Consider the following 15,010-nt stretch of genomic DNA (forward strand, 5'->3'; position numbering starts at 1 on the left):
TCGGTCCTTGTCATGGCCGTTTAAATTCTGTCTTGATAATTGAGGAGAAAGGGATCATTGCATGTGGCTGTTTTGGTGAAGGGTTGTTGTGTATTTTGTTTGTGTTGTATATATTTTATGTGAATTTATCTTAATGTATCTAAATAAGTGGCTGAATTAGTCCTAGATGGAGGGTCATTATCTTCCAACTCCATTCTACACACCGCATGAGTTTTGTGCATATTGCTCTAGTCATACACATCATACAAGAGATTGTCCTCCACCGAGACAGTTCTCAGATTTTTTTTTAGAGCAACCAAATGCAAATTTCTTTAAACCGGGTAATGATCCATACTTCAATGGTTCTGACTCGTGTTGAGGAGATCATCAAAACTTCTTGTGGCGTGACATGGGAAATTCAGCCCCACAATCTCATGGGCAACATTTTCACTCCAACTTTCAACCCAATGATCATTATTTCCAGCCCACTTCTCTTTTTCCACCATCTCAATTGGATGAGTTCATTGCTGCAAACAAACAAATGATGGAGTCTATCAACAAGCAAATGATGGATTGCAACAAGCAAATGTTGGATGACATTGTTAGCATGCAATTCACCACATATTCTCACTCCCAATCTAGAGTTGAGTTAGATGACCAAATTGCTCAAATTCAACAAATGGTTAAAGCTCTAAATCATGAAAAGGAAGAAGAATTTCCAATTAAACTTGTGGCTAATCCAAAAGAAAATTTTATGAATAATGAGCTTACTCCTAGTAACCTTCATCATAAGAATGATCAAATGGTTGCCATATGTGAAAATGAAGAAATTGTGGTTGAAGATCAAATTGTTGCCACACAAAAAATTGAAGAATTTGTGGTTAAAACTGAGGAAAATAATGATGAAGAGATTGTCTCCTTTAAAAATCCAAAACATCCCCTAAAGAATCCTTCACTTGATGCACCTCCTTCAATGGAGGATCCTCTAAAAGCTTGCTTGGCTCATTTCAATTGTGAGGATTTTGATATTGACAATTCTATTTGGGAGGTAAATTCTTTGCTTGATATTCATCCACCCATTCACTCTCTTCCTTGGGTAACATCAAATGTATCCCTCTCTTGGGAGCTTGCACCTCCTCTCATTCCTTCACTTGAGTTATCTCAAGCTGTTGAGCCCGAACCGCCAGATAAGTGTGAGGAGGATGTTGAAAATTTGAAGGATAATTTGTCAAGCATTCCCGTGCTCAATATGACCCTTCACAAGTCTTTGCTTGATGTGCCCTCACTTGATCTACCTTTCCATCATCCAAAACAGCCCCTAAATAATCCAAAGTTCTTCATTGAGGAAGAAAAGTGGGTTGAGGTCTTTCCTTTACCTCTTTTCAACTTTTGTCTTCAAGCTCTTTCTCCTCTGCTTTTAAAAGAACTTTCTTATTTGGGGAAGTATAACTCTCTAGAGAGACTTGGTGTAGGGTAAACCCTACTTTGAGATTCGTCTAGCTATCGACATTAAATTTAGCATCCAAGGTAAGCAATTCTTTGTACTCCCAAGCTTCCCTCTTCTCAATTGCCTGAGCCTTGAATTTTCAGGGAATTCGCTAAGAAAAGCCAAAATTTTAACCTTCTTCGGAACTATCTTAAATTGTGTCCATTAATTCAAACTGGTTTTCTTAGGCCTTCTACAACCTTTGTTTTCATTCCTGGAAATTTTCAGCTCCATCCGGCAATTTCATTGGATCTTTGGAATGCTACTCATGTGCATAACCTCTTACTTTCAATGCATTGTTGGATCATATTTCCAAATTCCATCCATGCGTTAAAGAGATGTTGAAAAGTTTGAAAAATTCATCCATGCATTAGCTACTGCCTTCACTTCGAGCGCTCGAAGGCACCATTTCAACCGCTCGAAACTTCATCCACATATTTCCAAGGCCACTGCTGTTATTTCGAGCGCTCGAAGGCCCCATTTCGAGCGCTCGAAGCTTTCACCATGATTTCCCGAGCCCACTGCCATGACTTCGAGCGCTCGAAGGGCTTACTTCGAGTGCTTGAACTCCCCTACTCTTTTTAAAAACCGACTTTTCCTCTTCCATTTATTCAATTTCACTCATCCATTCCCCTTGCTCCCACAACCTGCTTAATTCATTTCACCTCCCTAACTTCTCCACCTCTTCCTCTTCCTCATTTCTTCATCTCCAACCTTCTCCTATCTCCATCACTCTATCCTCCACATCACCACCACTTACCACCAAGCACAAAGGGCCTTTGGTTCTCCATTTTTGGGTAAGTTTCTTTTTTCTTTTTCTCTTTCACGTTTTTGGTATAAATGGAGGATGGGATTGTTTGTGTAGAGGTATAGTATGTGTTTGGGGCTTGTATATAGTCAATTGCAGGTAAAAATTTTTGGGTTTTCAAGCACCATTCACTGTCTTTGCCTCTAATTTTTGCAAAGTGCACACCACCTGCTTGACAAAATTCCTGAACCAACTTCATCTCTCTAAATGACACCGCTTTTGGCATTATTTTGTTATCCGTTTTAAACTTATGGCTAATGTGTGCTTATTTGTGTTTTGTTTGGATTTTTATCTTTCAATAAAATTTATGTTAATGTTATTATTTCTGTTTTGGTTTTTCTTAAGAGACCTATGCTTTTACAAGTGTATATTAGTTGTGTTTTGACAGGTCTTCATGTCCAAGTTTGGGGGAAACAGTTACGCATTCACATAGATGGAAACCTTTGCCTTCGTCACTCCACTTGGTATTATTGTTCTTTTACCCTCTATGCTCTTTATTTTTACATCTTTGTCTTCACACATTGAGGACAATGTGTCATTCAAGTTTGGGGGTATTGTGTATTGTATAGTGTTTGCATTTGCTATTTTGTTCAAATAGATTGGTATAAAACTGAAAATTTAAAAAAAAAAAAAAATGGAAGAAATGATTTTAAAGTCTTGGAACTTGTTGGAAATTGAAGCATGTGTTGAATACTTTGTGTATAGGGGTAAATGATAGTTATGAAATGAGGAAAATTTGAAATGAATATGTGGATTTAAAATGGTTTGTATAAATGCTTCAATTAGACTATCTTCGAGTATCACTCTCTTCTATACTTCACACTTCACATATGCACACCAGAAACTTAATTGTGAGGCATGCAACCCGATTTACCTTGACCATGACTTTGTTGATTTGAATTGATGACCCTAATGAATGGATATCTTTGGCATTGAAAAATATATATATATATATATATATAGTTAGATAAGGATAATGGCCAGTTTAAGTTCGTAGCTTTGCTAACTCGAGTTATAAGCCTTAGGAGTGTTTTTACACTTAGCACCCTAAAGCCATCTAGTTTGGGAGTTGCTGGCCTAACACTTGCTACATGGGTTGGTTAGAAAGCTTAAAGGACTTAGGTATTGTACGGTCATTCACGAAATAAAAATAAATAAATATGGTTCGTTGGAGTTTGTAGCCTTTCCAACTCGAGTTATTAAGCCCTTGGAGTGTCCTTACACTTAGCACCCTAAAGCCATCAGGTTTGGGAGTTGCTGGCCTAACACTTGCTACATGGTTCGGTTAGAAAGCTTAAGGGACTTCGGCATTACACAACCATAATATGTATCATCTAAAAAAAAAAAAAAGAAGAAAAGAAAAGAAAAGCAACAAAAAGTTGTATGGTGAATAAATTCATGCCTTAGAGACTTCATTAAAAAGGGAAATTCAATGATTTGAAGAATTGTGTTATGAAATTGGAAAAAGAAGGTAAAAGCCACATGTTGGGAATCCGGTTCACTTTCACTGAAGCTAAAGTTGATTTCTATTATAGATATGACAATTGAAGTATTTATATGGACCATGATGTTGATGCATGAGAATTGAAAGATGTTTTTCCATTTTGTATATCAAGGCCTCATATACACACGGTAGTTTTCATAATGATTCCATCTCCAATGTTCTCTATGTTCCAAGTTTGAAGATAAGCTTTGTGCAACTTTATGCACCATGTTTGATGTTTGTGGGTAACATTTCTGTTAAACCCTCACGAGACTTCACTCGTCCTCTAGGGATGCCTAGGGGTTTAAAAGGCTTGTTACATATGCTAAATGCAACCGTCACTCTCACGAAAGAAGAGTCATTTTGTTATTCCATTGTGTGTTCAGTTTTGTTTTGCTAAGGGACTAGCAAAATGTAAGTTTGGGGGTGTGATAAGCACCGAATATTGCATATTCAAGCGCCCTAATTTGCATTATTTAAGTCCATTATTTTATCATATTGCATATTCTAGCTTCATTTGCATGCTTTTGTTTATTTTCAGGTTGGTTCCCCAAAGAGAGTTAAAAGAGATGCTTTGACGAGTTCTTAAATAATCAAAGCACACCGTTGCCAGGGACCTTCATTTTGGCCAAGAGTAATGATCCATGGGACTCATGATGCTCTATGCAAGAAGAATTGCTGCGTCTTCAGGCCGAGCCAAATCATTTCAGGTTGCAAGTAGCAAATTGGTGCAAGGTTGTAACAGCGCGGGCACCGGTTCATTTTCCATCAGACTTTGGCCTCCAATTCTGACCCTTTGTACGTGTGATTTTGGTCTTTAGTAAAACATGAAATATGAAGGGCTATGAGTCAGCTTTCCATATACATAAAGTTTGCCTCATTTGGAGTTCGGAGCAAAGAGTTATGTCATTTTTACCAAAGGTGTGCAGAATAGCCTGGCAGCAGTGAAGTTCGACTTTGCTCTTCATTTTAGACCCAACAAACTTGAGAACTGGACTTCTATTAAAACATGGCATACTTAGCGCTTTGAATTAGCTTTCCAAATCTTCAAACGATTCGTCATTTGGAGTTCGGAGCAGAAAGTTATGGCCATTTTATTAAAGTATCTCAAAGCTAAGCAAATTGACTTCGAGCGCTCGAACTATGGGCAGAATGCTCTCCGGGATCCATCACTTCAGCCCACTTGCACCTTAATTCCCTCATTTCTGATTTCCATCTTTATGGGTTGGTTGGAGATGTCTTTTGGTGGGGAGTTGAGCCTTGTTTGGTGAGGGTTTAGTAGGAGAGGATGTCTAGAAGGTGAGGGGAACCACATAACATATATCATATCTCATCTTTGCAAGATTTCTAGAGAGAGAAAGAGGAGGAAAAGATAGAGTTCTTGAAGCTACAACAAAGGAGCTCGAAAATAGGGATGGAGACTAAGCTTTTTCCTTCTTCTAAGGCTCCCATGGGTAACTAAACCTTCATCTAGGGAGGTGATGAGGCCCCTCCCTTGTAAGCATGTTCTAATTTAGGCTATATTTTGTGGATTACAATGTATATTCTTTGGTCTTTTCATGGTCTAGAGCATTTTGCCTTTTGTAATGGATCTTAATGTATTTAAATGATTAATGTTGAATCAATTATCTATCTTAAATAGTTTATTCTTTTAATCATATTGCTTGCACTCTCATGGTGACAATGGTAGTGAGATCATGGAATTGTTTTAATGGCATAGAGTTGGAGAACTTTGATAGATCATTGCTTAGGTGAAACCTTTGATGGTCTATGCTTATTTCTTACCTTCATGTGCTTCATCATTTTATCTAGGGCTTGATAATCTTTCATTCAAGTAAATGTGGTTAAGCTACACCTTAGTTAGGTAGTCTAAACATGTTCACCTTTGATGGATCATGCTTGCTTGAGATTTAATGTACAGCTTGTTGATTATATGGTAACTATGTGTTGCTATATATTTCTTGACCATCATATATTGTTTTTCCCCCAATTTTGCTCTAATCTAGCATGTGTATAGGGATGGAGGCGGATTCACTTCCCTAGTCCTCTTTACTTCTATTTCATCTCCCTTAAACTCTTGCAAACTTTTAATTTATGCACCTTAATTTCATAGCTTAAGTGACAATCAACAAATCCTCTATGAACACCCCTATCATTCTAAAAAGACTCTAGACACTTAGGTTGCCATAGATTAGCGCAGTCCCAGTGGTTCGACTTACCCGACCAATAGCCCTATTTTACAATGATTCGTGCTATTGCGAAGGTTGATTTATAATTGTAATCGACTCAACCGATCAGTCTACTTAATTTCTATCTTATTGATCTAATGATTTAGTTATAAAATTCATGAAGCTTTACCGTGTTTTTATCACATATCATGATTTCTTGCTCAACTCGTTGATTGGAAACTTGGGATATTATCAAGAACATGACTTGGCTAGGACTTGGTTCTAGTACGAGAGATAGAGAGCTCCCTACACTGTAGTATGCACTAGAGGAAGGTACCCATGGGTTAATAGCCCTAAAGTGATCCCAATAGTACGGTTTCAATCCGGGCAATATCCAAGTATCCACTTTGGTTTGATTTCGCATTTAATTTCCAAGTTGATAACTTTGTGAAATTTCATCTCATTGTGCTATGTTGAAAGTTTCAATGTCATTTTAATAGCATGAATTAAATTATATTGAATTGCAAACCTTGTAATGAGTTAAACTTATGCAAGCTCATTCTCTACGAGTAAACTTGTTTACTCACCCCAAAGTTACTGGATGTTTTTCAAGTAAAGAAGCATTATTATGGGATACACAACATTCTTAGGCTTGCTTGACTACTTTGAGTAATTTTTTTATAGTGGAAAATGCACTTGTTAGCATATCATGCTTCATTTTGGTTATTATGTTAAAACTTGTATTTTTATCCAACCTATGTAATGTGCACTTAAGTGCACCTTTTGACACTCTTTGGACATGTGTGTAATGAGGCCAAGGGCCAAGCATGTTTAATTTAACACTTGTACTCATGTGGAATCATATTTTGCTTTCAGAATGTATTTAAACCAACTTTGGAGGTTTAGCATGTGAGATTCTTGTAATTGATGTGTATGAGGCCATGAGCCATTGTTCTATGTACAAATAATTCATATTATGCTTGTTGACATGTGCACATTCTTAATTTCTCTTAAAAAAGATCAGTTTTGACCTATATATGTGGGTAGAATGAATTTTATAGGTCTAATTGAAAATCTTCCATGTTTAGTGAAGCTTTCAATAGGTTTCAAGGTGTTTCGGTTGACCGAAACACCGGTGCCTTTTTTATTTGTAAAAATGCACATTCCAGTAGCCAAAAACACATTTCAGGGCCATTTCGGTCGACCGATGGCTCATCTCGGTCTACCGAAGTAACCACCCCTCAAAAACAAGACTTTAGAAAAGTTTCTGTGATTTTCGGTTGTCCGAAACTCTATTTCGGTTGGCCGAAACAGCCCTTATACACACAGCCTCCCAGATTTTGTTTTAGCACTGATGATCCAACTTCAAAAGGTCATAACTCATTCATTCCTAACCCAAATGGGGTGATTCTTGAGCCTAAACTCAAGAATTTTGAGTCATATTTCCAATGGTACCTATTCCATTCTTAGATTCAAATCATAATGAGAGTTATTCATGTTTTAGTAAGATATGGTCAGTTTTTGCTTAAACCAGGAAAATGCATTTTTGGAGAATTCTTGGCCAAAGTTCTTAGAACCTCTTGGAATATTGTGAAATGATTAGATTAGGTTGTATTCACCTTATTTGACTTGTTTAGAGTTAATTTTCTCCTTTTATTTGTGAATGGACCGTTTTGCCCTTAATTGACGAATTTAGCCCGTTTTGACTCTCATTTCCTCTTTTGCTCTCTTTAACTTTCGTGACTTCATGGAAGGGCACATTAGTGCCTTAGGGATGACTTCTACCTCTAGAGACCTTAGTTTATCTTTCGCTTCAGCATTTAGGATCCGTTACCCGGTTAACTTTCGGGTCATCACTGACGCACCGGGTTGAATAAAACTTGGTCATTACAGGCATCTTCTTTTGCGCTCTTATAATGATATTATATGACAAAATTGGGTATATCTTCACATCAAGCACTGATGTTCTTGAAGCAGTCGACCGACTTGCTTACCTCTTAGGCTTCACTATACTTCTCAATAGTGTTCAACTAGTTCTTTCAGGTGATCAATTCGATAATCGATAGTTCGATGATTAAAATGTGAGTTTATGCAGTGGACGATTACTTATTTAGAAAGTTTTAGATTTTAAAAACAAATCTATATCTTTCTATTTTAATCAGCTTTACTTAATTTTAGCAATTAATTAATTAATCACATGCAAGATAAAAGTAAAGTAAAGCAAATAGAGTTGAGAGATAACACTAGGATTTTTAACGAGGAAATCTAAATTGGTAGAATAGACCAACTGTTGTGGGAAAATACCTCATGGACTGTGCAGTCCAAAGTAAACCGATCCACTATGTTTGAAACAATGTACAATGGACTTTGGCTCAGGCTCACACCCTATCATTCTACCAAACACTAATCACAAAAAATCCTTTAGCTTTACGACGTCCTATCCAACAACTCTTAACCTCAGGCATACTTTTGATCTCTGTTAAAGGATTGCTGGTAGATCAAACAACACTCCTTGAATGTTTTGACGCTTTCAAAGTGTGATCGCTTCACCCCTATTCCTCAAGATCTGAATTTGATGTAGAAAAAGTAGATTTGCTTTCACTAATCCTTGTAGATGCAATATTCAATAGCTTTGAACACAATCAGGAATTGAACAACACCTTAAAATCACTCTTGTGTTTATGTGTATGTTCTAGAAACAAACACAAAAAAATCAGATTTGATTTTCTGCAAAATATCTCTTAAATAGGCCTTTTAAGAATCAGAAGATGTAATGCAAAAGCCGTATAAACCTAGATGTAAATCAAGGTTTATATAGACTCTTCAAAGACCTACATATGCATTGGAGAAGGTAATTTTCGTGCATAGGACTTTTGGAAAGAATTCTATATCAAATAGGAAGAATAATCAGAACAGGAAACAAAGGTTACCAAAACTGTCTGAAGGCCTTGAACCGGTTCGAGATGGCTAGAGTAAATTTTGAAGAATTCTTTTGATTCTTGAACCGGATCCAAAAAGACTGAACCGGTTCGAGATGGCTAGAGTAAATTTTGAAGAATTCTTTTGATTCTTGAACCGTAAGAATATGGCTAAAGTAAGATGGCCAGTCCAGAACTGTAAAGGCTTGACACTTGGAAAAATTTTGATTTTGTAAAAGTGTCCTAACCTTCTAACTCATATTCCTAAAGTGTTGTTCATACTATTTTTGTAGATCTCAGTATATCAAACTTGAACAACTTTTCAATTCCGCAGTCGATCTCGATCTTGAATTTTAAATATAAATTACAACTCGATCAGACTTGTTTTGGCATTGAAATTAGCCAATTACAAAAATTATATCTCACATAAAAATGTACAATATTTAAAATGTTTGATAGAAATTATTAGACCTTGTTTGTCCACTGTTACAGGGTGGCCGTGGGATCGGGATGGCAAGCGTGGTTTGCATACATAAATTTGGGCTGCTCCTACCTTATTGGGGTACCCCTTGGTTGTGTTATGCAGTGGGTTTTTTGCTTTGGTGTTGAGGTAAGTTTAGTTCTTACTAAGAAGAGCTTTGTATGTACTTAAAATGTACTCTTTTTTATGTGTTGATAATTTTTTACAAGTCTAATTTATTTCAACTTGAACATTAGGGTATCTGGGGTGGGATGATATTTGGCGGGACTGCAGTGCAAACAATAATATTGGCCATCATAACAATACGGTGTGATTGGGTAAGGGAGGTACAAATTAACAAAAAACTTCAATTTATGACCTTTGTTTAAAGTCATATTTGCTTAATACTAAACTCCATTTAATTTTCTTCTAAAATGGTGGATTTGCAGGCTAAGAAAGCTACCAAGCATGTTCAAAAGTGGTCAAAGTCCTGATCCAGATAATCAATCCTAAGGTGAATCTGTATTCGGGTCTATCACATTTTGGAGCTGCTCTTTTTTATTATATATATATATATACACCTCAGAGGGCCCTTTTTTTTCTTTTTTCTTTTTTCTTTTGATAAGTTTTTGTTAAGATTGTATTCTAAGCCCTTTAGAGTTATAATTAGGATTGTTTGGGTCACCTGGCAGTATTTTACTTGTCAAGGTACATGCTGGGATGAGCCATTGTTATCAACATCAATTCTCATTTGTCTTTAATGAGAACATAAACAAAAATTTGTAATCATAATCAAATTAGGGTATTCCATATGGCTAAACTTTCTTGGACATCAATATTTTGCTAATAGAGTAATATTGCGTTAGGAAATATAAAATCAACGCCTGAAATCGTAAACAATTTGGAATTAAAGAGCAAAATGGTACGGCAATTAAAATTACATCTTTTTAGCATACAACAAATAAGAAATATAACACAGGTTACATTGACATTTTGAATTGAACATATAAAATACACAAACACATTCACCGCTGACATAATAGGAGAAAAGGTGAGCAATTTGATTCGAGTCCTATAATAGGAGAAATTATTATGTGGTTACAAGACCATTAGTCTCGACGAATTACTAGACGCAAGTTAAAAAAAAAAAAAAAAACCTAAATAAAGCTGACACATTTGTTTACATGTCAACTATAGTTTCAAAATATTCGTCACAACACCATGTTACAATTTCTTTTATGATAGACATTTGTAAGTGTGTGACACACACATACAAAGCATCACTAACTTACGTCAACTCGGATTCGATCCAAGCAAGATTTACCATTGAGTTCATTGCTTTGTTGAAGCTCTATGTACTCCCTATATTTGATTCCACGGTATGCTGCTGGACTTATTTCAGTATCCACCAAGGCTTTGGCAGGGGGTACGATTCTCTCAAGTGGTGGTCCAATTGCTGTTCCTATGGATATTCTGGTTGCTCTGTTATTAACCATTGCTCTGTGTAACACACTCTTGTATTTTCCATTAGTCAGTATCTGAAATATGAAAACAATAGATTGTTAATGGCAAATTCTTGATTTCTCTTTTCATTTTCCAAAAAAAAAAAAGGGGGTCATTTCACAATTCTTGTTAGAGTTCTCTTATAGAGTCTGGCTCACGGACTAATCCAGTTGCATGTATGTGGGTGGGGATGATGTCATCCCCACTCATATAAAAAGAAACAGATCATCCCCACTCATATAAAAAGAAACAGATAATTAGTTTCAGAGCTGAACTAGTTATCATTTTATTACTTATTAAACAAGGCTAAAGATGCTCATGTACCTCCATATGGTCGCCAGTGTTGACAAGAATAGAATTGGCTAGGGGTTTAATTGGAACCCATTTATGATTGTGTAGCACTTGAAAGCCATTTTCCTCATTTTGTACTAGTAGGGTCAATAGGCCATGGTCCGAGTGAGGAGGCATCCCCATAGCCACTTCTGGCTGTGGACAAGGTGGGTAGAGATTCATAAGCAGGAGCTGTAACCCAAATTCAACCTCCATTTCTTTATTTATGTAGTTTTCTTCCAATCCCAAGCTTGATGATATCCCTTTGAGCAATTCGCCGGCGATGTCACGGGCTCTTTTGCAGTATTCTTGTGAAAATTCTCTGCAGCCAAGAAACAGATGGGTGAGGGCTCGTGGAAGCATCAATTGGGTTATTGGTCAACAGTTTCTGAAAACTCCATCAAAAAAAAAAAGTGCATGAAAGTGAAAATTTAAAAATAAATATGGTGAAATTGCGACCCAAAAAGGGACACTGCCACACTGGGCATACTGAAATTACTAGGCTTCAAAGGAGCATTGAAGTTCGGATGAACAAGAACCTTGAGAAAATCCCTCCAAAATAAAGGTCTTATCCACAGAAACATTGAAGCTTGTCCCATACCTTACAGGATCAAACAGTGGTTTCCCAGTGTACTCTATCTTTTCGTCCTCTGATAGTTCAAAAAAAGTTTGACCAACTTTCAACATCTCATCTACCAGATTCTCTGGCATACAATGGTTGATTAGCTGAGGAATGAGGATGCATACAATGAAATTTTAGAATATATATATATATATATATATATATATATATATATATAAATTTATAAGGTATTTAACATAAGACTAATTATTTTATATTACACAAACTTCATTTTTTAAATTCTTATATAGAGGGTTAGTGTTTCAAGTGAGACTTGTCCCACGTAAGATTCGAATGGAAAATGTAATGGGTATAAATAGGTTGAGTGTTAGCCCCACCTAACAATTTAAGTTTTTTGGTTGAAATGCGAAACACTTGACCTGTTTGTTACAGTCGGTATTTAGGACGGACCCAGAATAATATATAAGAGGGGGCTATCTTTAACAAAAAAGGGTTGAGAGGGGCACTAGTGAAGTTTTTTTTTAATTTCAATAGGGATAAACTAAAAAATTTGTAAGTATATAATTTGAAAAAAAAAATAAAAAAAAATAAAAAAAAATAAAAAAAAAAAAAAGAAGGTGGATATAATAGCAAAAAGAAAAAATTTCAGTGGGAGCGATTACCCACTGAGCCCATTATAGGTTAGTTCCTGGGTATCAGAGCCAGATCCAGCCTCGATGTGGGAGGTAGGCAAGGTGGTCCGACCATAACAAGGGCGGTGCGAGTTCGGGTGAGAGAGAATGTTATAAGTGGGACTTGTCCCACATCGAAGCAGGATGGAAAATATAATCAGTATAAATGAGTTGAGTCCCTCCAAATAGTTTAAACTTTTGAGTCGAATCACGAAGTACTTGATCCAGTACAACTAACCTGGTAAACTTTGGGTATAGGTTTCAGTCCTCGGCCTAAACCACAGCCCGAGCAACAGGCCCAAAAGAAGCCCGCCACCAGAGCTGGACCTATACCCACACACAATCATGTTGTCTACATAAAACACCACCATTTTTTCTTTGCTTTTCACTATTTACCAGATATTTTTTCTTATTCACGTGGATGGATTTCCCCACAATACTAACTTTTCAATTAAGTAAATTAAATGGGACATTGTTTTAAACTAATACAATAAATTTAAATAATGAAAACTTTATTCAATAGATTACTTTGATTGCAAATGTCTCGATAGTCCAGTGATTAATATCTCTGGTAGATTTTGGGAGTGCTAGGTTTCGACTCTTTGTACTTTCTAATTTAACTTATAACCCTTCTTGCCTTGTGATAAAAATATATATATATAAAGTACTTTGATTGAATTAATTATTAACTAATTCATGTAACAAAATGATACATGACGTGTGAAAAACTTTTGTATGGATACAAAATATTTCTTGATAAAATGATCATTCTTTAAAATAAATAACATAACTCCATGGATATCGAAAATATAGCATTCCCAGAAAAATGAGAAATTGTTGTCTTCTGTTATTAAGAGTATCGGAAAGTTTTTTTTTTTTTTTTTGGGTAAGGTATCTGAAAGTTTTCATTAGTCAGAATACTATATAATAGGTGCAGTATTAAATTTTTATTGTTTTTCATGGGTTGGAGTAGGGTACGTGTTAGGGTATATTATATGGCACAGAGTTTACACATTTTTATATCGTTTCATTGTGTTTGTAGTTTGTTTGTGTTAATTTGTGGCAACAAGTTCATATAACAATATAGTATATAGAAACTCTCTCTCTCCCCCCAAACAAAACCAGTTATTTCTCATTTTGAAAGTGCACCTTTCAAAAAAAAAAATTAGTATATAGAAATGAAAGCAATTCATGAGTTGAAGCTGATATATATATATATATATATATATATATATATGTAGCTGTCAAAATTCTTACCATAAAGAATCCCCATTGTTGGCATGCATAGCCAATGTCTTGGATGACTTTGGCCTGTTGTTTTGCACTTCCTGAAAAGTGGGAAAAGTCGACAACGGGGATTTCTTCTTCTCCTCCTCCTCCTAAAAGCATGAGATCATTGGTATTCTGCGCCAAAACAAACTTGGATGGAATGGATGTGAGGCAGCCTCTTTCTACTAGTTCTTTCACACTAGACATCTTTTGTGTGTGGGTGTGTGAGAGAGTGAGAGAGATGAGGAAGAGGAGGGGTGAGTGAGTGAGTGAGCTCATATATGTTATTCTCTTATATAGAAGAAGCATTGTGCATTTGTGCGTGGTCCAAATGAGACCTATGAGGCACAAAAGTCAACAAGATTAACTTCATAATAAAGTACGACGATTCTCATGTGAATTTTGCACCTAGCATTCTGATGGTAATGATGGGCCCAATGCAGCTCAGCCATGGAATGCATTCAAGTGAGGGTCATCCATTCCAAAATAATGGTGAATTCGAAAGCATCTCTGTGAATATTGTACATGATATTTAATTGATGGGGAATAAAATGAACCTAACATTTTACAATTTAGGTGCATATTTTCGCATTTTAATTATTGTGCATCAGGTTCATTGTCGAATTTTGTTTTATATATATATATATATATAGTGATGTAGAATTCATGTGGAACAAATATGATGTAACAAGTTAATGGGTTAATTAACGTCACGTAGTTATGATGTATTTTGCCACGTTTCACACACACAAAAATATACAATGATTCTAATGTGAAATTGTAAATTTTATTACATAAGGACCTACATTCCAATGGTAACGTATGGTGTGCCCAATGCATCTCAGCCTTGGAATGCATTAAAGTGAGGACCAATTCATTTCAAAATAATGGTGGAATCGAAAGCATCTAAACAAAGTTCGACAATTGAAATTGTGAATATTGTACTGTGAATATTGCTCGTGATGTTTAATTGACGGGGAATAAAATGGTGCTAACGTTGCACGTTTAGGGTGTGTATTTTCACGTTTTAATTATTGTGCAAAATTTTTATTGTCAAATTTTCTTTAATATATATATATATATATATATATGTGTGTGTGTGTGTGTGTGTGTGTGTTCAATTGATGTGGAACAAATATGAGGAACAGGTTAATGACACATTTTAAGCCCAGGAGTTAATGGGGGCTAAAATGTCGCGCCGTTAGGGTTAAGTTTGCTATGTTTCAAGTCTTTTTCAATAAGTTTGCTATGTTAAGATAAGCTCTAAAGTCTTGAACATAATTATCCATCTATTTCCACCATTAATTACATGTGCGTTTTATAATATATGTGCGTTTTATAAATACTGTTAC

General features: G+C 35.8%; 1 protein-coding gene and 1 pseudogene across 1 annotated transcript; one reads left to right on the plus strand and one right to left on the minus strand.

The window, feature by feature from the left end:
* The window catches only part of LOC132277684 (protein DETOXIFICATION 27-like), a 48,098-nt pseudogene extending 37,939 nt beyond the window's left edge, over positions 1-10,159 (plus strand).
* A 185-nt stretch (positions 10,160-10,344) lies between these two features.
* Positions 10,345-13,908, minus strand: LOC132279622 (2-oxoglutarate-dependent dioxygenase 19-like). The gene is made up of 4 exons (XM_059781647.1): positions 13,647-13,908; positions 11,737-11,861; positions 11,130-11,457; positions 10,345-10,840 (listed from the first exon to the last, which is right to left on the minus strand). The coding sequence occupies exons 1-4, from the start codon at positions 13,863-13,865 to the stop codon at positions 10,586-10,588; spliced, it is 927 nt and encodes a 308-aa protein (XP_059637630.1). The 5' UTR covers positions 13,866-13,908; the 3' UTR covers positions 10,345-10,585.
* Positions 13,909-15,010: the final 1,102 nt, after the last annotated feature.

Source organism: Cornus florida, unplaced genomic scaffold (assembly GCF_030987335.1).
Source record: "Cornus florida cultivar Cherokee Brave unplaced genomic scaffold, ASM3098733v1 CherokeeBrave_3.0.0_Hap2_Chr10, whole genome shotgun sequence".
NCBI classification, from domain to species: domain Eukaryota; kingdom Viridiplantae; phylum Streptophyta; class Magnoliopsida; order Cornales; family Cornaceae; genus Cornus; species Cornus florida.